The sequence below is a fragment of the Hyposmocoma kahamanoa genome, unplaced genomic scaffold, assembly GCF_003589595.1.
Source record: "Hyposmocoma kahamanoa isolate Upper Pololo Valley unplaced genomic scaffold, ASM358959v1 98972, whole genome shotgun sequence".
NCBI classification, from domain to species: Eukaryota; Metazoa; Arthropoda; class Insecta; order Lepidoptera; family Cosmopterigidae; genus Hyposmocoma; species Hyposmocoma kahamanoa.
Window position 1 is genome coordinate 437,286 of NW_020655740.1, and position 21,487 is coordinate 458,772.

The 21,487-nt window shown below is 35.5% G+C and overlaps 1 protein-coding gene across 2 annotated transcripts in view; it reads right to left on the reverse strand.

Moving 5' to 3' along the window:
• Positions 1–10,418: 10,418 nt before the first annotated feature.
• The window catches only part of LOC113238963 (ubiquitin carboxyl-terminal hydrolase 8), a 51,544-nt gene continuing 40,475 nt past the window's right edge, over positions 10,419–21,487 (reverse strand). The window contains exons 15-20 of one of the 2 annotated variants that reach the window (XM_026475831.1): positions 19,832–19,931; positions 19,164–19,289; positions 18,605–18,799; positions 16,538–16,717; positions 12,946–13,124; positions 10,419–10,855 (exon numbers count right to left, since the gene is read on the reverse strand). In XM_026475831.1, the coding sequence (XP_026331616.1) occupies positions 10,753–10,855; positions 12,946–13,124; positions 16,538–16,717; positions 18,605–18,799; positions 19,164–19,289; positions 19,832–19,931 (883 nt within the window). In that variant the 3' untranslated portion in view covers positions 10,419–10,752. The remainder of the gene's footprint in view (positions 10,856–12,945; positions 13,125–16,537; positions 16,718–18,604; positions 18,800–19,163; positions 19,290–19,831; positions 19,932–21,487) is intronic. The other variant, XM_026475832.1, reaches the window with a different exon arrangement.

A 21,487-nucleotide genomic window follows, 5' to 3' on the forward strand; every position in this document is an offset into this window, starting at 1 on the left:
TACATTTTTCAAATGTTCTGTATCGAGGATGACAATTTTTGATATTTGGCACTCTAAAGTGGGTAATCCAAATGAAAAAATGCAACACGTCCTGAGCACTTTGACCGAAACATCATCCCTTTCTGACGACATCGAAAATATTGATTTAGAGACTTTAAGCCTTAAAATTAAGAATATTTGTAAACGAATTTCCCACTACTGGGCAAAGTCGAATCGTACTAGATCTAAATTCTTAGAAAAATATTCAGATTGGCTGCATGTCGTTGAAAATATTGATGTACAGCGAACTGAGTTACGTGTATCTCAGAGCTTTGACGAAGTTAAACCATCAACTTCTTCATCGCATGGCCGTCCGAGAATTAACTTTGACGACACCAGTAAACGTACAAAAAGGAGAAGATTGGCTAGTTTGTCTAACCAAGACCCTTCTCTTGTACAGTCATTGCTCAATGCGTCCGATAGCTTGTCTTGTCCTGAAATCGATTCTAGCGAAGTTTTATCGCTCATTGTTGAAGCTCAGTTAACTCGACATCAATATATATTAGTAAAGAAATTTATAGACAATTAGTTTTCAAAAACCATTTTCCCATCTTACCAAAGTGTCGTGGAATCTAAAAAACACTGTTATCCTTCAGATATTACTGTTACAGAATCATCCGCCGAAGTCGAACTTCAAAGTTTATTAGATCATACTGCCAATCGGATTCTCAAGTCTCAAAAAGATGTTTTGGATAGTGTACCTAATGAGTCTCTAGATAAGATATCTTTGATAGGGAAATGGGGTTTCGATGGCAGTACAGGGCATTCAGAATATAAACAGTGTTTTTCTGACTCCACTCTTGAAGACAGTAGCCTGTTTGTTACTTCGTATGTGCCACTTCAGCTTGTTTTGACAACAGATAACAAAGAAAATTCAGTAGTTTTGTGGAAAAATCCTCGTCCTTCATCAACTCGATACTGTCGTCCTATACGCCTCCGATATTTGAAGGAATCGACTGCAGTGTCAGTTGAGGAAGAAGCTCATTTTAAAGATAAAATAAGGAACTTGCAGCCTACTGTTTTCAAGGAAGAAGATCGCGAATATCGCATTACTCATTGTTTGCAACTTACTATGGTAGATGGTAAAGTGTGTAATGCACTTAGTGGTGTTTCTTCATCAAAATGTTTTATTTGTAACGCCTTGCCCAGTGAAATGAACAAAATTGACGAATGTTTAAATAAGGAAGTCGATGAGAGTAAATATGAATTTGGTTTATCACCTCTTCACGCGTTAATACGTTTTTTTGAATATTTTGTTCATGTCGCGTACAAGTTAGATGTTAGGAAATGGCAAGCTAGGTCCGCTAATGACAAAATGCTTGTTGCTGCAAAAAAATCATATGTTCAGACTCAATTTAGAGAAAGATTAGGGCTTATAGTGGATAAGCCTAAAAGTGGCGGAAGCGGAACATCAAACGATGGTAATACAGCCAGGCGGTTTTTCTCGAATTCAGAAATTTCCGCTGAAATTACTGGGATCAAGAAGGATCTCCTAGATCGTTGCTGGATCATCCTTCAATGTTTAAATTCGGGATATAATATTAATAAGACGAACTTCGAAGAGTTCGCTTTAGAGACGGCTCGGCAGTTAGTTGCCGAGTATCCGTGGTATAACATGCCTGCTTCCGTTCACAAAGTTCTAATTCATGGTGCTAATGTTATAGATTACGGTTTGTTGTCAATCGGAGAGTTGTCTGAAGAAGCAGCTGAAGCGACTAACAAATACATCAAGTCTTTTAGAAAAAATCATACGCGTAAAATGAGTCGCATTGTGACCAACACAGATTTAGTAAATAGGCTGCTTCTTCATTCAGATCCCTTCATAACAGGTCTACGAAAGTTACCTGTTAAAAAAAAAGGTGTACTGTCAAAAGCTGTATTAGACTTGTTATGTATTTAAAGTTAATATTGTTGAGATTTAATGTATTTTGGTATAATTTGTGTTTTGTTTGTATTTTGTAAAATGAACTTTTTTATGTATTTTTATTGTTTTAATTTATTCATTTGTGGTTATTGTTAATACAAATAATCATTATTTACACAGTTTTACCATTAAAAGTCGCAGTATAAAATGTTTTAGATACATCGTCTAAAAACAAAATTACTGCGAGACATTTTTACACCTAAATATTGTCAAATATTTTTTAAAATGTATAATTTTATTAATTTACGTTTACCTAATCATATTTTAACGTAATAAAATAAAAAAATAATAATAATTTCGGAGTTACGTATTTATGACCGCCTTAGTATGGAGCGTGAATCACCGTGCGACGATTCGATTTGCCTTTCTATTGAATCTATTCGCTTGAAAATTGCATTGAAATAAATCGATACAAAAATCGTACAGTCAAGAGCACATCAAGTTTGACACTTTGTACTTTGGACCGTTTTTATCGCAAGCGGCCTTAGAGGATGGAAAAAAAAATAGTCTAAGCAAGCGGCAGACTTGGATTTAGTGTCAAGCATGACGTGCTCTTGACCTTGTACACGTGTACGTCCTTAATATAAGCAAACCCGGGTAACCCATCACTTTAACGCACTATTACGTTACATGGTTAGAGCGGCAACATAGCGAAAATTCTAACGCGAATCTGTTATCTATGATTCTATTAATGGAATCCCAATAATTATACACGTCTATTAGGTATTTATATCGATATATTATTATATTTTTCATTAATTCTCTAACTAGAGTAGTATTGATGATTTATTTCAAAAATATATTAAAATGTTATATTTCGGACTTGTAAGTTTCGTAATGAATAAATGAAAACTATATTCAAATATGAAAGCCGCCTTGTTGTCGTTCAGTCAATGTGACCGGCAATGTGCGGGACGTGGTGCGGTATCTAAAACTAGGGAGGGGCGGAGTGTCCGTTCTCTTATTCTTTATTGTCTGATATAAGCTTAATAATGAGAATCCACATGATTGCAAGGTCGGTATTGTGTGGAGTTGTCCCTTTTTTTTGTCTAAATAAGATTTTCTACATCGAAAATAGAATTATACACCAAATTCCGTATTTGCCGTTTCTGCCCACGATTTTGGGCAAAAATCCGGTACTTTGGATAAAAATTCGATTAAAACACGGGCGTGTTGATTAGGTTTTAACCATAGATATAGAAAAAAAAGGGGAGATATGTAATGACGCTATGTAATATCGCGTGCCGACGACGTCGCCACTTTTTAGCTTGTGTGCAATTCAAACTTTACGCTCTATTATCTAATACCATAACTTAAAGATTTTGATTGCTTAAAACGTGAAAACGACGTAAAACAATTTTAAAATTTAACAAAATTAAACTTACAGTCACTTAAATAAGAGTTATATTACAATATTTCAGTATTTTTTCATTCTGGTTCAGCCCTTCTCCAATAGGTGGCGTTTTAGTAAAAATACTACTAGTATATAATAGCTAACTATTACACGTTAGATGGCGCTGAAACTCATTTTTCGTTACACTGATTCACGGAGCAGTTTTCACCAGCGTCTGCCGCGGGACCGCGGCATGTGTAGAATGCAACAGTTAAGTATGTAAAATTAGTAGCACATTTCACGGCGCGTTTTACGCCTATAGTGGTGACGGTTGTTCGCGGTTGCCACGGCAGGGTACTAGTAGAACCGCGCATGACCTGCGCGCTTGGCGGCCGTCGTCGCCCACACACTTTGGCGGTCGGTGCAGGCGCACGCAGGGTGAGTTCTCTATTAACCACGCGACTTGCAATTAACTCCCACTAACTTCGCGGTCCGTTCCGCAATCGCAACGGTTTCGTGCCCGCAACCGCGGCAGTTAAGTGCCTGCACGAACTTGCACGGTCGTCAGTATTGAAATAAAACCGCTGTCTAGCAGCACCGGCGGGCGCGGATGGAAACCGCTCCGTGAATTGTCAACCTTATTAACCTTAAACTGACGCTACTCAAAGAGTGATGTGGTCTTACCTAATCAATAGTTGGGAACCGTGCGGCTGTTTTTAATATTAAAAAAAATATTCCATTTTTCATACTATATCTACACTGGTACTAGTGTATTATTAAATTAATATAAATTATTATTTTCTTAATGGCGGCCATTAGGCTTGGACCAGTGTCAGTTTTATAAGAATAATATAAAAAATATGGCGATCGTCGCCAGTGTCAATTTTCCATTATATGTTACCACATTTTTTTCCATCCTCTAAGGTTACCACCTTAGACTATGGAAACTTTTTCCATCCTCTAAGGTTACCACGGGTTGGTGAAGCTGTCACTGTCAAGAATAAACTCGAACATCAACGAATTTAATAAATTAAATTATGTTGTTTTTTTATTAAGGATTTATGTAATTTTCTATAATTGTTTCTACTTTATTTTGCATGCACAAGTAAAATAAAGCTGATTTTATTTTATTTATTTTTTAAATGCATTTGCTATGGAAAATGAAACAAAGTCAGAAATAGTAATAAACCAATATTTCGATTTTCCTGCAGCTTCAATCCAACCTTCTTTTATTTTGAACTCATTGGAAAAACTTAAAAATTTAAAATACTCTACGTTTAATCTAGGAGTATAATGGAATTTAAATATCTAAAACACATAAATTTTTCTTCAGGCAACAGCAACATCCAAATTGACATGAAATTGAAACGGTTGTCCGAAATATGAGTTGTGTTAAAGTTACTCGAAATAAAATGTTTAGTAATAATAGTAATAATAAAACAAAAGTAATCAATTCAATTTAACGTGAATGCTTTTCGCTTCGATATTTTAGGGACTTTAATTACAAAAATCATAGTTAGAAATTCAAATATTTCAGTAAAAATTTATTGTCGATAAACATCAGTCTTCGTAAATGAACATCACTATATTTGAGTCTAGAAATTTCTATGGAGACAAAAAGAAAACATTGAATAATAATAGAAATAGTAACTAAAAATGCAAATAGCTGGTGGAATGTTATCTCACTGGTTTTAAAATATTTGTTTTCACTCCAATTTTTACAACGTGTATCGCTACAACTTGGCATTTCACGTTTTACGAGAAATCTTGTATGAACAACGACCGCCATGTCACTGTGGCGATGTTTGTAGGCGTGTCACCGCGATATGGTCATTTTGACCTTATTTCCCCTTTTTTTTCTATATTTACGGTTTTAACCCACTGTCCATCTCTGCTCTCCAAAGAGTCCACTATGCGATGGGAGGCGATTACAAATAAAACTCAATATTATTTGTATTAACAAAGAATTTTAATAAAGTCTGTCTTACATATTTTACTCATCAATAATTTTTAGTGTGTTCTACGTTATTATTATGTACATAATATTAAACTTCGAAATAAACGATAACTCATTGCTTAATCGTTCAAAATGTGCGATGTGATTAAATATCGTGTAACCACATAACTAAACATGGGCAGACACACGGAAGAAAAAAAAACTTATTTATTGTCATGTGGTTGAAACTTAACATTTCTACACGACTTTAATAAACCTAAAGTTCTTGGCAATGGTCAATGTGTGTATAGCGTAGACAGAGAAAAGTCTGTCTCTAGTGTCTGTTTTGAAGACGGAGTAAAATGACATTTGCCGGGAAAATTTAAAATAGTCCTGTAGTTGTTGTCGACAGTTTTATCGATGGATTGTGAAAGAAGGCAGTTTTGCAAAAAAATGCCTGAAATGTAATGTTACGACGTTCTAATGATTATTAAATGCGTTCTGATCGTCTTCATTTTTATTTTGACAGTCGTTCTAGAATAGAAATCAATTTATTTCATTCATTACCTACATTCAATTAAAATTACAAACTTTAAAATATGTCTACTCTTTGTATTTTAATAGATATAATTCTAAATGCAGGGTATGTAAGAATGAACTTACAAAAAATTATAATTCAAACCAACCTGTACCAAGCAGTTGGATGCTTCAGTTATTTATTGCATAAGCGTGACCAACATTCAGGCGATTGTCGATAGAATATTTTTGATTGCAATCACTAGCTGCTTGCGAGCGGGCAACACTTTTGCGCTATGAACTATCATTTTACTCCATATACAAAAAGAGAGATTTTAAATTGAATTGAAATTTGTCAGTACGTTGTTGATATTTCTCTATAAGAAAGCACTAGGCGGCAATTACACAGCACTTGGAAATCGCAAAGCTCTGGTTTTTTGAAATCCTGTCTATCCATAAAATCAAGTCCCGCTTTCTTAATGATATTTAACTCAAACATCAAACACTGTATTCGTATCCTGCACTCAGTCGCACATTTCAAACAAGTCACATTTGTGTAATAACAAAACTTTATATATTCCGTACAATCAGTCTTCACATTTAGGACTCGACCAGAACTATATTAAAAATGAAACACCTTTTTCTGGATTATAATTTTGTACACGGTTAAATATTGTATACTTCTGGTCGAGCATAAACGATACATTCTCGCCTTGAAACTAATAATGCAAAAAACTTCAATCACTATAACGATGCTATAACGTTAAATAATGAAATGGGAATTAACTAGAGAAATTACCGATTATCAATAGTCGGAATAGGGTGTTCCAAATGAGTAACATAGAGTGGTTAAAAATATAAATATTTCTTTTCGAATTCCGGATTTCTGGAAATAGTTTTACTGCAAGATAAGAGCATAAATAAATAGTTTTACGTAAGATAACTACTCACTTATGAAGCTGACTTTGAACGTAATTAAAATTTGTTATATAATTAACCTTTGACCGAAGGAAACATTTTTTATGAACTACAAGCAAAAGCTTATTTTAACTAATGCGGATGTTATTCATTATTATTATATAATATATAGTTATCTACGAACTTCATTATGAATTCGAAAAATTAATTAATTAATATTTGGTGGTTTTAATTACTCCATGTCACTCCTTGTATCTATATATTTATCTACACATAGATCCGACCATTTCTGTTATTATATGAATACAAACAGAATTGTGAAATAAATGAAGTCGCAGTTTAATCTACCAAGAATAATTTATCCTTATAAATATAGGACTTAAGACTACATTTAGATTTACAAAACTTTAATTTAAAAATGTATTGTTTGAAATTTTGATTCGTCCCGTGCTGTTCTCGGTTAGTATAATATCAAACCGAGTGTACATACCACAGTTAAATATTCCAAGACAGCAAAATGAATAATGAAATTATTACTGATAAACAAAACTACGACGACGTTTGAATGTGTAACACAAAATATTCAAAATAATTCCAATACCTACCTTCTAGGAGAAAGGCATTCCAAGCCGTTTTTATGGTATTCACTGTACAAAGCAATAATCGCGCCAGCGCGTGAGTGACTGCGAATGGAATTCCAAGTAAATCTTCAAATTGGTTATAGGTTTTTAAGCCAATCTGCACTGCTGCTTGCTTCATGCAGTGTCTGATGCTGAGGCTGATGGCTTCGTGTTTCCACCATTGCATCTCGAAGAGTCAAAATTACGGTGGCGATCAGTTGCCTAACTTTCGTGATCGCCACCGCACCGGCTTTCAGGACAACGTATATATACAATGGCAATACATTTATACGTTAATAAATAATAATTAATTGTACTGTGTCAGTCAAACTCGTGTAACAAGGTACGAAGTACAGAAGAAACGCAACGACGTAAGACGCGCAGTGTATTGGCCTGTTTACATGTGCGTTTACAAGAGTGCTTTAGGAGAGAGTGGTGTTTAAAGGTCGCTTTTAAACTTTTGCGTTGTATCAAAACATGCGCCTAAACACCTAGACCCTGTACACCTTGTAGACCCCGACTCGTTTCTTCGGCAAAGGGGCGTAACTGAACCTCTGCTATTACGACTTTATCGATCGATCTTTGCCATCAATTCGCCAAATATTCTACTGCCCTCTATCGCCACCACATTAGATTGAGTGCGATCCGCCTACATCTGCTCGCTGATCAAGGAAACAAACAGGAGCTACTACTATAAGGTATGAAGCTATCTAGTTTCCGTTCTCGCTTATGAAGGTGGCCCCATCGACTTAACGAGATAGCTGTTCCACTGTGAACTGGCAACCGGTAATATCTCAATTATGACAACTTTACAGGTGAATAAAAAGTTTTTTTTGCGTCATTTATAAAGCGTCAATCGCGCAATAGTCTTCGTTTGTTCGAGTGACAGCGCGGTTGGCAATCATGCAGTACCAATAATAATAACTTGTAAAAATGACTGCAGTAAAGTGTGAAAACAGGATTTTGTATAATATTTTCACTAAACAAATATATTGTGTTATCATAGTTGTCATTTAAGAGTGTTATTTTGTACAGTTTTATAGTATTTGATTTGTATATAACTGAATCGTAAATATGAATTACAAAAGCACACGAAATAATGAAATAGCTAACGGTCCTTTTTCTACTCATTGCATGCGCAAAAGGTGGAAAGAGACCCGTTACGTCAGTCACAAGAAGCTTATATTCTTGGTCATTTTCAATTGTTCGAACCACAAGCGATTGAAATATTTAGAACAAAGAAACTGTAGAGTTGCTTTGATTTTAATCCTATTTTTAAAATGATTTTTTTATTAAACGTTAGCAATAACTAACAAAATATTGTCGTACTCGTTTTACGGCATGGGATTACCTATCAGAAGTCAGAAAATACATTTGCCCGAAATAACATTAGCTCGAATTTTCATAATGTGTTTTTACGAAGATTACAAAACAAAAGCTAATTATGTCTATGTAAATAGCATCAAAATAACTCGAAAGCGTAACGGTTTTGTTATAAATCGGAATTGCGAATATTTGAGTTTACGTTTAGTTAGAATATCGGTACATTTCTTATAGTACACGCTTATTTTCACATTTGTAGTAATAATTGTATTTATGTATGTGCCCAACTCTTTATTATACTTTAAGTGAATTTGTGCAAAATTCGACGTAATAATATATATAAAAAAAATTAATCAATATTTACAGTAAATAAATAAATAAATAGACGAGAAAGGCTATTCCATTACTCTTGTGTTCAAGTAATTTTCAGTCGAAGCTAAATATGGTGCATGTTGTTAAGTTTTCAGTAGAAACTGAATATGGTGTTTTGGGCCCTTAAATAAGCAAATTTAGGCAGTACTGCAGTGACGTTACAATTTAAATGAAATGTTTTAGTTTTTTATATTTCGTTACATGTCACTACGTTTGTATAGGTTAACTTCGGACATTTTTTTAGTGGTTTTTGTATTAGACCCGATGTCCATTTGTTGGTAGGTCAATGCGTACACTATGTATTTTTATTTAACAAACCAGATGGTATATAAATGACTCAAACAATTTTTTTCTTCACCAGTAAAGTGTGTCAAAACTGAGATAGTACGGTTGCCAGTTCACAGTCGGTTTAAACTTTATTCACAAACTGATTTAAACACAAGGAGTGATGGCAGGACCATAGGCGAAATCTCTGCTTGATTACACTAAACTATTTCTGAATTTAGCTAGTATGTATAACGTTCATATAAATGTTTATTTGATTACATTGTGTATATAATAAACAATTATGTGGAAATGTAACGGTATTTAATTCTGGATATTTAACTCGCTTTCTTTCTAACATAAACTTACGATAATGAAAAACAATATTATCAGATTTAACACTAATAAACTACAACGCACATCAACTTTAAGAATATTCATGTTTAATTAATCATTAGAAAACAGGCCGACGGTTTGTGAACCACAAGATACTACGGACATATGAAAATATATTTCTCTTTTTCGGGTACGCCGCAGTCGGATAGAAGTAAGCTGGAGGCTAGAAAAGCTAAAGCCCTCACGGCGGCTTAACGATATGGCACCACTACAAAAGAACGGCTGTTCTTTACTACGACACTCGTCCGAGTTAACTACAATACTTATGTTACAGTATAGGCCTGCGTGTCACCTTGTGAAGTTCCAAAATCGTCGGTTGCAATTCCGTTGTAACGTAACATGCTCCCGCGCACATTTAACACCAAGAATATCGAACATAGACGTTGCTTGCTACATTTACTTATAAAATTAAATATTTACTAAAGCGGTCGCAGTCTCGGACAGGACCACACAACTGCACGAGAAGCTATACATCGAGATATATAGACAGAAGTTGTCTTAACAACACTTTAACATTTATATAACTACGTCAGTAAGACTATGGTAACAAACGACAGTTTTGCCGTTTGCGTGTACATGGACTTATCTACCGCTGCGCAAAGCAGTTGTGTAGTTGCACGACAGGTGGCGCTTATAATCTAAGATAATCATCTAGTCGCAATACCGTGTGTGTTAGGGCCTATGACCCGCTGTAAACTGGAACTACGCTGCCGTGGCCACTAGCGTCACCCGCACCTCGTCACTGCCGCACACAGCTCGGCGTAAATTACATCTATAGCGTTAATTGAAGGTGATCCGGCACTAAATTGACATTGCGGTTCGTTTTGCCGATGGCACTCCTTTCGGGCGTCGTCGGCTTCGCTCGGTTTCATTCGGAGTTTTTGTTATAATCGTCGACATCCGAGTCGTAGTCCGAGTCGTGGTCGGGGTTTTTGTTCTGCAGCGAAATAGAGGGGATCGCGAGAGGCGGGAGCGCCGGGGGCGGGGTCGCGGGGGCCGGGGTCGCGGGGCGCGAGCAGCACAAGGTGAATACTGGCGGTACGGGGGGTGCGCTGGGGTGGTTTCGAGCATCAAACTGCAACGAGAGATGTTGCAGTTGTTTCGCCACGCATCATACGGATCCACAGGCCGAGTAGAACAAGATGTACGCGGCGCTGGACTTGACCTCGCTCGGCGGCATCTCGGCGACTGCATGATCGTCGTACTTGTACCATCTGAAAGACAATTGTTTATTAAGAGAGATGCAGATACATTTACTTATGCACGGTGCTATAGTTCAGCGTGTTGCGCTAGTACCTGATATACAAATATTAACAGCAAAATATACAATGTTCGCATTTATTCCTAAAGTCCTATTACATTATACATAACTAGAAATTTTTGATTGAATAAGACATTAGAACCATCGAGTTTATAACCAGAAATACAGATAAGGACCATCCAACCCTGGCAACTCATCAGCCAACGGGCTTATATCACTTTTAAATTAACATCAACTCTCGTTTGCGCTGAAATCACAAATTAGAAATCTGAAATAGTTACAGCGCCAACAACTGACCTGTTTGTACGTCTCCGTATATACCAAAAATATTCTGTATTAATTGTAATAAAGATAATATCTCTATCTGTTCCATTCGGTGGTGTGGGAAAAACAGCAAAACATCTAATTACAAAACAAACGGAATCAAATTTCATCGGTAATTAAATATTAAATAAGTAATTTTGCAATTTTCGTCCATTATAGAAAAGCTCAAGTTAACTGGTCAATTTAAAGTGAAAGAATTGACAACACCCGTCAATTGTTTCGAATGCGGGCTGGCCAATCGGAGTGCAGTCGTCACAGTAATGATTTAGTAGAATAGTTTTTTAACAAATTCAAAGACATTTCGTTTCTACTTCTGGTTGGTTGGTTATACTCGATGATTAGAACTAAAAAAAAAACAACAATATTGCGATTTAATAAAAAGAGGAACGCCTGCGCATGTCAAAATAATTAATAAAAAAATAGAGGATAGCAGGTTTCAAAATTTAAATGTCAAATAGTCTTGTAAAGTCAACAGCACGACATGTTATACACTGCAAAACAAAAAAAAAACTTCGTCTTAGTCTTTTTCTCCGAAAAACATAAATCTGATTGGACTCGAACCAGTGTCTGTTGCCATGCCGCTTTTAACCAATTAAGCTACTGAGTCAGTAGATCGTACGAATTAATCTGTGTGTTTGTTACAGATCTTAGAGTTTACTGGTCAGCACCACCTTTGAGAAAATTTTCATTTAGTTCATATTAGACTTGTACAAGACCCTAACAACGTCCCTTTTTGGCAACATGTTTATACCACATAGCACGTAAACCAATCAAACTTCACTCGCAGAGCATTCGCTTATTCGCTTCGTAAGCCTCGACGAAAACGCAAGAGCTAGTTGTCGCGATGTTGGAAAACCGACAAATTCGCGTGGTCAATAAGCCATACTGCAGAGCACTCAAAATAAGTCTCCATATGAAAAAAAAACAGTTCGCATTGCAGGCCAATAGTACTGTACAACAAGATTCCAAACAATACTTCAGAAAGATGAACATTTTATATGTAATAAATGAAAGGCCAGGTGATGGTTAAGGGTCTATACCACCTCACCTCGAAAATTTTTAAATTTTTTTCAATACAAATACGGTTCATTTAGCTTGGGTCGGGCCGTACGGACACTGGATTTATTTCATAAGTTATGTTTTTACAAACTTAAGGTGTTCTATTTAATTCAGTTCATATAACACAAAATCGTTGGTATATGTAAATTGCCCACTGAATACAGCGGTGTTCTTGTAAAATTTCGAGATAAGTTTGTGTTTTTTTTCCTATCGTGAAAGTTTTTAGAAATCGTGTTTTCACCCCGTATAGTTTTCAGTGCATAGCCTCAATTTTACTGCATATTTTTTCAAAAGTGATTGATTCAAGACTTTTACCGCTATGCGGTATCAACCAAAGCCCATGAGGTTGTATGGATTCTTAAACGTTAATAATTATAAAGTTAATTTGTCTATAATGTCCCGTCTTGTCTATTCAAACACGATTTTATAAATCAATATATTAGAATTTTCATTTTAGTCAAACATTAAAAAGGCAAAACGAAAAATCAGCTTAGACAATTATCAGACAAATGACACAACACAAATCATCTATCAGCTCAGATATTGCAATAGCAATAATAATCATACAAGTTCCTTGATTTAATAGGGCTAAAACAATTTTGTGATGTACTTACTGTTTACACTATTTAATAGATATTGATTACAAAGGGCAATACTCACTTGCCGTAGACGCTACTCTTGCAAGCAGCGGTGTAGTGTCCACTCTGCGTGGAGCCGTAGTGGTTGGAGACAGCGTAGAGGCTGTACGGGCGGTTGCTGGGCACGTGCAAAGAGAATGGCCGCATGTCGAGCTCCGCCAGAGGGAAATCGATGTACGTCATCTTTTTGCTAAACACGTCCTGTAACCATGCAAGTTCTTATAAATACGTCTAGATATTGCGATAAATAAAAATCAAAAACAGAGATTGTTAGAGCGGTTGCCCTAGTTTGGCATTACAGACCCAGGTTCCAGTCCGGTTAGATCAAAGGAATTTTTTCTGAGTGTTCGATCTTTGTATTAATAACTATAACAAACTAGTGAAGTAATTTCACAAAAAATAATTGAACATCATGGTAGAACACATAGTGGTAGTAGTGGTAAAACATCATAACATTAATTAGAATTAATACTTTTTTCTTTCAATGATCCGTTGATACGGTGGTGTGAGAAAAACAGCAAAATATTTAATTACAAAACAAACGGAATCAAATTTCGTCGGTAATTAAATATTAAATATGTAATTTTGCAATTTTCGTCCATTATAGCAAAGCTCAAGTTAACTGGTCAATTTGAAGTGAAACAATTGACAACACCGTTGAGCGTGCGTTGGCAAGACGGTGACGCTAGAGATTGGTAGTGGGGGGGTTTCTAAGCGGTACATCTGTATTGAGACATAAGTTGACTAGTCCCATGTGCCTCTAATTTCACCAGCACCCGTATCTTTAAAAACCGGAACACAGTAATGCTCAGATTAGCGCTTGGCGACAGAAATAGGTAAGGAGGCAATATTTCCCTTTCCCTTTAAGATATGCTTTCTTTTTTTTAATAATAACAATTTTATACCTTAAATTATGTTCAGAGTGAGAGATATATCGTTCTTCGGAAATGGCACAGTTAAGGGTAAAGGACTCAAGTACAATAACCGGCGAACGAAACGTACCATTATTATTTGAAAAAAAAAACGACATCATGCAGCGTGAATTATCGCGTCTTTTTATTAAATTCAAAAATAGACCTGCACAAACGTGGGTCAAACACGATCAAAATCATATTTTTTTATTCTTATATTTTAACAAGTCCTTTAACACTGTACTATAAGGTGTTTATGCCGGTCTCATGGGGAATATCAAATTACGTGGTCAGTTAGGGGTAGCCTTGGATTCAATGTAGTAAGTTATTAAGTATAAATCTTCTTGGCTACTTTTCTTCCCTTCAATTCCATCGTCGTACTATCGCGGCACTAGTGTGGTCACAATCCACTAACAGACGGATCAGGTGTTCTATTATTTTACAATAATCGCAGAGGCGAGAGGCTTTGACACCTATCAAGTGATCAAATTTATTTAGTGGAAACAAGAGATTTTCTAGAGAGACCCGCACAATCAAACCAAGTTTTTCCAGGGCGAGTAAAATCATATTTGAATAGCAATCATTCAGTTTCCAGAACACTGTGTTAAATAAGTATAAATTTGTGTTATATACTTGCCAGGTTTGAGTTCCATGTTCATTTCAAGTGTAGGTAAACAACTGGTCGCGACCATAAACTACCAGAAAAATAAATGCTATACGAATCAATTACAAAAAACATGACAATTTCAAATGCAATAAATAACTAGAGATATTTATGCAATCTGAGTACCTTTATCTAAACTTCAAGTAATACACATGGAATTGTAACTTTCTGCAAAACCCGGATTGAATAAAAACAACAGGCAAAAAATAAAACAAAAATGGTTTACTTTCACTAATAATTACAAAACTTACCTTGTAAATACACTATTGTAGTAATTGCTGGTTACACATTGACTAATTTCGAGATTCCAGAGGTAGATACTATACACTCTTCCTAAAGTATTACTTCTTTTAAGTCGAGATAAATATACTCCCCCTATTCCTATCTCTGATAACAAATTACTATAATAAAAATATGTAAATGTAACTACGTAGATGCTACTAATATGAATTCCCAACAAGAGCAAAGTAAAAAAATTAAGCTTACCAAAAGACACACTAATCAAGTTAAAAGAAAATATACAATCAGATGGTTTGCTACACGATAGATATGAAACACTACTACAATTTGGGACCGACTTCAAAACAGAATAGTGTCATTTTCCGTTTAATTTAACATTCATTTCGTACAACACAATGCAGTAAAGTGTGCACATTGAGTCGGTAAAACATAATGGACGCTCACGTGCTCCACACGAATTTTAAGGATTATAAAGAACAATCGAACGGAGAAAGTTTTCTTTTGGACCACAGTTTTGAATCCACCTTGCCATCTTGGAAAAATATTAATATAGATGGACAGCTGACCCCTATTGCCAACTACCCCTAAATGTCTCTGATTAATTTTATGGTAGCCAATATATAATAAACAATAATTTTGTACACTTTTTAATTCTAGTAGAAAATGTCCAGGGTGCACCCCATAAAAGTTTAACACGCCCTCCAAATGTCAAAACATTTGCAGTTTTTTTAAATTTTTCCTATTCAGGCCGTTGTATAACCAAAAAAGTTACCACGGCGTAAAACCTGGTAAATGCTGAATCTCCACCGACGGCAAATTAGCTTACTAATTAGAGTTATGTAACGTAATGCTTTTCTACTTTTCATTGTATTTCTTCTACTTTAGTCTTGAAGGTTTTTGTTCCGAATTAAACGTATTTTATTTGTAATAGTAAATTCTCTTTTAAAACGTCCTTCTCCGCCGTCAGTGCACAATTAAAGCTAAGATTTCTTTTTTGTACATTTATATACAGGGGAATAACCTGTACAGAGTTTGCCATAAACAAGTCAGACTGAATGTAATACGAAATACCATGTTTTATTGCATTCTAAGCTCCACTGTTCGGTGCACGTTTAAAAAAAGGTTTAAGGCCGAGGAATTTTTCGACGTACAGGTTTGTACACGATGTTTTTCCTCACAATGAAGACAAAAGTATTGTTAGTAAATGTACGTCACAAATGTACGTAACTTACAAATTAAAAATACGTACCTATAGTCTGTCTTTTTTGAAGACGAGTAAAATGACATTTGCAGGATTGCCAGTTGTCATAGCTGTAGCTGTTGTCGATTATTTTATCGATAGATTGTGAAAGAAGATAAAATTTTTGACAAAAAAATACTGATTTGTGAATGTTACAACGTTCTAATGACTACTAATTGCGTTATTGTCTTTTTTATTCTCAATTTGACAGTTGGCCAACTAGTATCGAAATCGAAAATCGAAATGTTCAGTCGAAACTCGATAGAATATTTATCGAATGCAATTACTAGCTGCTTGCAAGCGGGCAACACTTTTGCACAATCAACTGTCATTTTACTCAGTCTTCAAAAAAGACAGACTATAACATGCCGCTAGAGATTCGGATCGTCGAACCTCTCATACTGTATAGTACTTATAGATAGATTGTAGGCGTTTAGAAAGTGGGAAATGTGTTAAACGAAGTGTTGGAGACACTTAAAGGCGACATGGCCTCATCCTTACGAGGACCGATCCGCGTTATTTTGAAGTCGGTTTCTATCGGTAGAGGAGCCATGTTTACCTGGGTGCCTCCGTATTCTGGCCGTACCTGCCGGTCGAGATAGAACCGCTTGAAGTGAATCACCAATACTGGAGGTAGCCGCGAGATGTCCAGCTTCTTGACCGCGTCCCGTTTCTCTTTACAGGTTGGGCAGTTCCAGCCGGGGATCGTTTCTCCGGTCAGATACAGGCGAAGGCAGTCCTGATCGTGACGTTAACGATTATAACACCATAAAATACCAAAATACAGTAATTATGCAAACTTTAAGTAAAATTAGGTATATTGTATTTAACCTATAAGCAGATGTTATTAACAGGATTTCACATCTGTTCTCTATTATCGCAATTCAAATTAATATAAATTTATATTTGTACATTTTATTCTTTATTACTGTAAAAATAATGTTTCAAAAGCCATTTAGGCAATTGTGATTTAAAGTATGTCTTACATTAGGTATTGTTACAAAACGTTTATGACTAAAACGTTGATGTAAATTGTTTATTATGTTGAGAATATCCCTTCTTGAGTATCTGTTTGTATTGCAGCTAGCATCGAATCACACACTATAGTATGAATTATTCAGCGATGTAGTTACCCTTCAAACGATCGAATGCTCCAAATTACAGCAATTTCGACATAAAATATTTAGCGTGTGCATTTAGTGAGCACTCATTCAACATAGTTCATAAAGTATTATAGTCTTTTAGTAAACGTTCTAAAAGAATTGTAAAACCAAAGTTTCTATTTGTAAAAATATAATAATGTAATGCAACTCAGTGCACGCAGAGGCCCAGTCATATTTATACGTTTGCACTAACATTCGTGTGCTAAGTATAAATAGGTTTAGGTAATAAATTAAAAGTAAACAAACCTCTCCTGTCGCTTGGTTAACCGGTCAAATACAACATTTAGTAGTGAGTTTCATAGATCGTATTTATAATGTTTATAATGTTGATTTGGTCATCTTTATAATGGCTGGATTTTAGGTTGATTATCGTAGGAAAGTTGTGATGCGCCTTATTAAACATCTTTATTTAAATATTATTTAATACTATTTTAAATAGGTATTTCGAAATGTTGTCTATTGCCATAAAAATATTACCACGTATTTTCAACCGTTTTCAAAATGTTCATTATAATTTTATAATAAGTGACCACGTGTGCCTCATAAACCGCTTCATTATGGTATGTTTACATTTAGTTAATAACCTAAACCTTTGTAATATATTTTTTTTTTTTTTTTTTATAATAACGCACACACTCGACATAGCCCCGCACTAGGGAAACCCTGTGTCGCGGGTGCCATGGACACACACATAGACAACCACAAATTACACCCAAACTCACGAGAGAAATACATGTAGGCCATACAAATATTTCTCCCGGCCCGGGAATCGAACCTGGGACCTCTGCGTGGCAGTTCGGCATGGTAACCGTTCGGCCACGGAGGTAGTTATATAGTCTGTAATAGAAGTTTTGTAAAGTTACCGTCTTTAATTATACGTCGATCACTCAGTGTACACACAAGCAAATATTTAAACAATTTGATTTGCGATAACAGTATGTATTATGGGCATTTATGAGAAGACAAAAATTGTCAAAGTATGTGTACAACTAATACCATGGGGTATCAATTAATACAAATTAACTTAGTTCATATTTAAATGTGTAGATGGCGACACATGAATAAAATAAAAATTATAAAGTACTGAGTATCAAAAATGTGAGGTATATCACATTAAGTAAGTATAAAATAAAGAAAGAAATGCGAAACTTTCTAAACAACATTTCAGGAATGTTCAAATAAAATTCATTTCAAATTATAAAAATTCGTGAAAACAGTCGTTGAAAAGGTCGAGGGTTTCCAAATGGTGTACTTTTTGATTGGTTAGTTTGCAGTAAATTGTATAGATGGCATTTCTTTGAATTTATTCTCGAAATTAAGTAACGTTCTAGCAGCGACTTTTCCTTTAAAATATTAAAAATACAGACAACTTATTTGCGAGTATTATATCAGCGCCACATTTCTTTGTATGAGATTGCGTATTTCTACTAGTATAGTATTGTATTTTCTGTGACTATACTAACACTGAGAGTGCAACGAGCTGCGTTAGCGGGCAGCTCGAGCGACAAGCTGGAAAAGCTGTCGTAGGTGACACTGGTCTTGCCGCAGACGGTGCAGCGCACAGTGGACTTGATCTGCCCGTAGAACAGCCGTAGGATTAGCGACTCTTTAGCCTTGGTGTACTCGTGCCAGGCGCGCTCTGCTGGACCCATGTTCTCCTGGTAGGACAATGAATTATTATTAATTCTTTTTCGAATAGCACGGCCCGCTGCCGTGCACGGGTCTCATCTAAGGAGAAGAGTAAGAAAATGCATGTCGAGTTCCTAGAATTTTGCAATTGTTACACATCCGAAAAGAAAATTATAAACGTTGGGTTGAACCAAAGAAAGTTTTAATTTTCCAGATAATACATCCTTAACATTATGTGCTGGACTGTAAAGGATGCTGATGGAAACACATAAATTAATCACGCTACACCACACCGACGTATCAGAAAACTGGTTAAAATCTTCACACATCTACACACAAAAAATAAATTATCAAAAACTTGAAAAGTGACTAAAGTGAATTATAGTAACTTACTTTGGGCTGCGGTTTGATGGTGAACTGCAGGTCGAGGTGCAGCCAGTCCATTAGGATGGTGAGGAACTCATGGGAGTCCTGCTGTTCGCAGCCGCGGAACGCACGCTGGTGCTTGCCCAACTCCTTCTGCACATCACACAACATTTGGAATATAAGCCTACAGATTTCAGTACATTCTACAGTTAGTGATTACCGCCTTAGTAAGTAACTTTATAAAAACGTAGCAGCGCGGCTTGAATGCAAGCAATGATGTATGTATGTATGTATGTACAATGATGTATAATAAATTCTAAAATGGAGGTTCTCAATTCGGCTGTATGTTTTTATTGTACGTAAGTTACGCGATAACTTTGTGAACCGATTTCGATAATTCCTTTTTGTTGGAGAGAAGGTACCTCTGAAGTGGTCCCATATAAATTTGAATTAAATATTCCACTTCTAAAGGTGGCAAACTAGGGAATTAATGACATGTGAACTCGGTTTTTTTGGTACTCTGTACTGATAATTGTTGTTATTAATAGACAAGTCCATTGACAATGATATAGTCAAATTAAATTGAAGTAAAATGTTGCATGCCTAGTCAGGTAAAATATGTGTTCTATTATAGTATGTCCCATCGTTTCGGGTTTATAATAACGCGTTGAATGTTGTTATAATGTAAACCATACCCGAAAATCCTTGGCACTGATGAATCGGTAGTGTCCACCCCAGAGCACACGAATCAGAGCCGCCACTTCTTCGGCGATGGCACCGCGTGTGCTGTTCGACCTAACACATCCAAAACAACACGTCAAACAAACACATCGTTCAAAATAAAGTTTAAAAAAAACACGATATTAGGCTGGTGACAGCAGCTCATTTATGCATATTTCTAGCCAGATAAATCCAAACGAGGCTTACATAAATCGATGACAACACAAAAGTGTTTAAAAACTGATGTGCAAAATCAAACCATCAGAAGGGTTACAAACGATGAAATTTTTTATACCGGACTGAAACACCTTATATTGCACAATGAACGGAAATGGTAATTTAATTGTTTATTCGACGTCTTTGTCTTTTGACAATATACATTTTTTAATTATTTATTACTGTTCATATTACTGACGATAAGTGATGTTTTTGGGGAAAGTAATAAAAAAAATACTGTACCGTAACGAACCTATTTTGTATACTAGACTTCTAAGCAACTTTGCTCATGAAATAGTTCCCTAAAAATCAGCTAGATGGCATTGACCCATTTTATCAATATTTTTCCGCGAATGGTAGCTAACCTTAGAATAATAACGCATAGAAACCTAGCCCGCACACGCTAAGTGAGGCAAGTTAGAGGGTTCCAAACGCGTCCCAGGAGCGCGCGGGCTGTTAGTGCTCAAGGTCATATTGCACCGCGAACAGCTCCAAAATTTTTTGCTAAAAATGACGAAATGTGCGGTAAATGGGTGTAAAAATACAACAGACAAACAAAATAGACACTAACATCGCATTCCACAAGTAAGTAATGCGTTTCAACTCATATTTTTATGTAAATATTCACTAAAACAGAAAAATAATTTCGCGGCAACAAGATACGAAAATGTTGCAAAGTAACGAATTTTTTTTCTCCCCATTTTGCTATTCTGTATCAAAATAATTATATTACGTAAATTTTAGTGGTGCCTGTAATTTCGATTTATTTGCGCATTTTGAACTAATATTTACTCGAATAAACATTAAATGTTTTCGTTAACTCCTGTAAGTGATTGGGACACTTAATTATTTTATAATACTTTTAACGGCTCTGCGTTCATGCTTTATTGAATAATTATTTATATTAATTTTATTTGAATTGGAGCACATATTGCAACAAATTTACAGTATATATTTGTTTCTACTATAGTGTTGGCACCACCAGTACAACTTTGATAGCTTAATATATGTCTTTCTTTTCGTAACTCAAGCGAAATATTTTATATTAAAATATTTTATTTTCTTAAAAGGGGAGCATTCTTAAGCGATTTTTTAATCTATTTTAACAGTTATTTTCTTTAATGTTTGCTTATGGCATTTTCGGTTTTAGATTTCGAATATGGCACTTATTTCTAAATCCAAGATGGCGGGCGCGATTTTTCGAATAATGGCAAGTTGGGTATCGTTTTCGAGATGTTTGGGAATGTTCAATACAAATATGGGACTCATTTCTAAATCCAAGATGGCAAACACGACAGTTCAAATAAAAGCAATATTCGTAATGAGCACCCCCAAATACCTCGAAAACGATACCCATATTGCATTTTTTTGAAAAATCGTGCCCGCCATCTTGGATGTAGAAATGAGTGCCATAT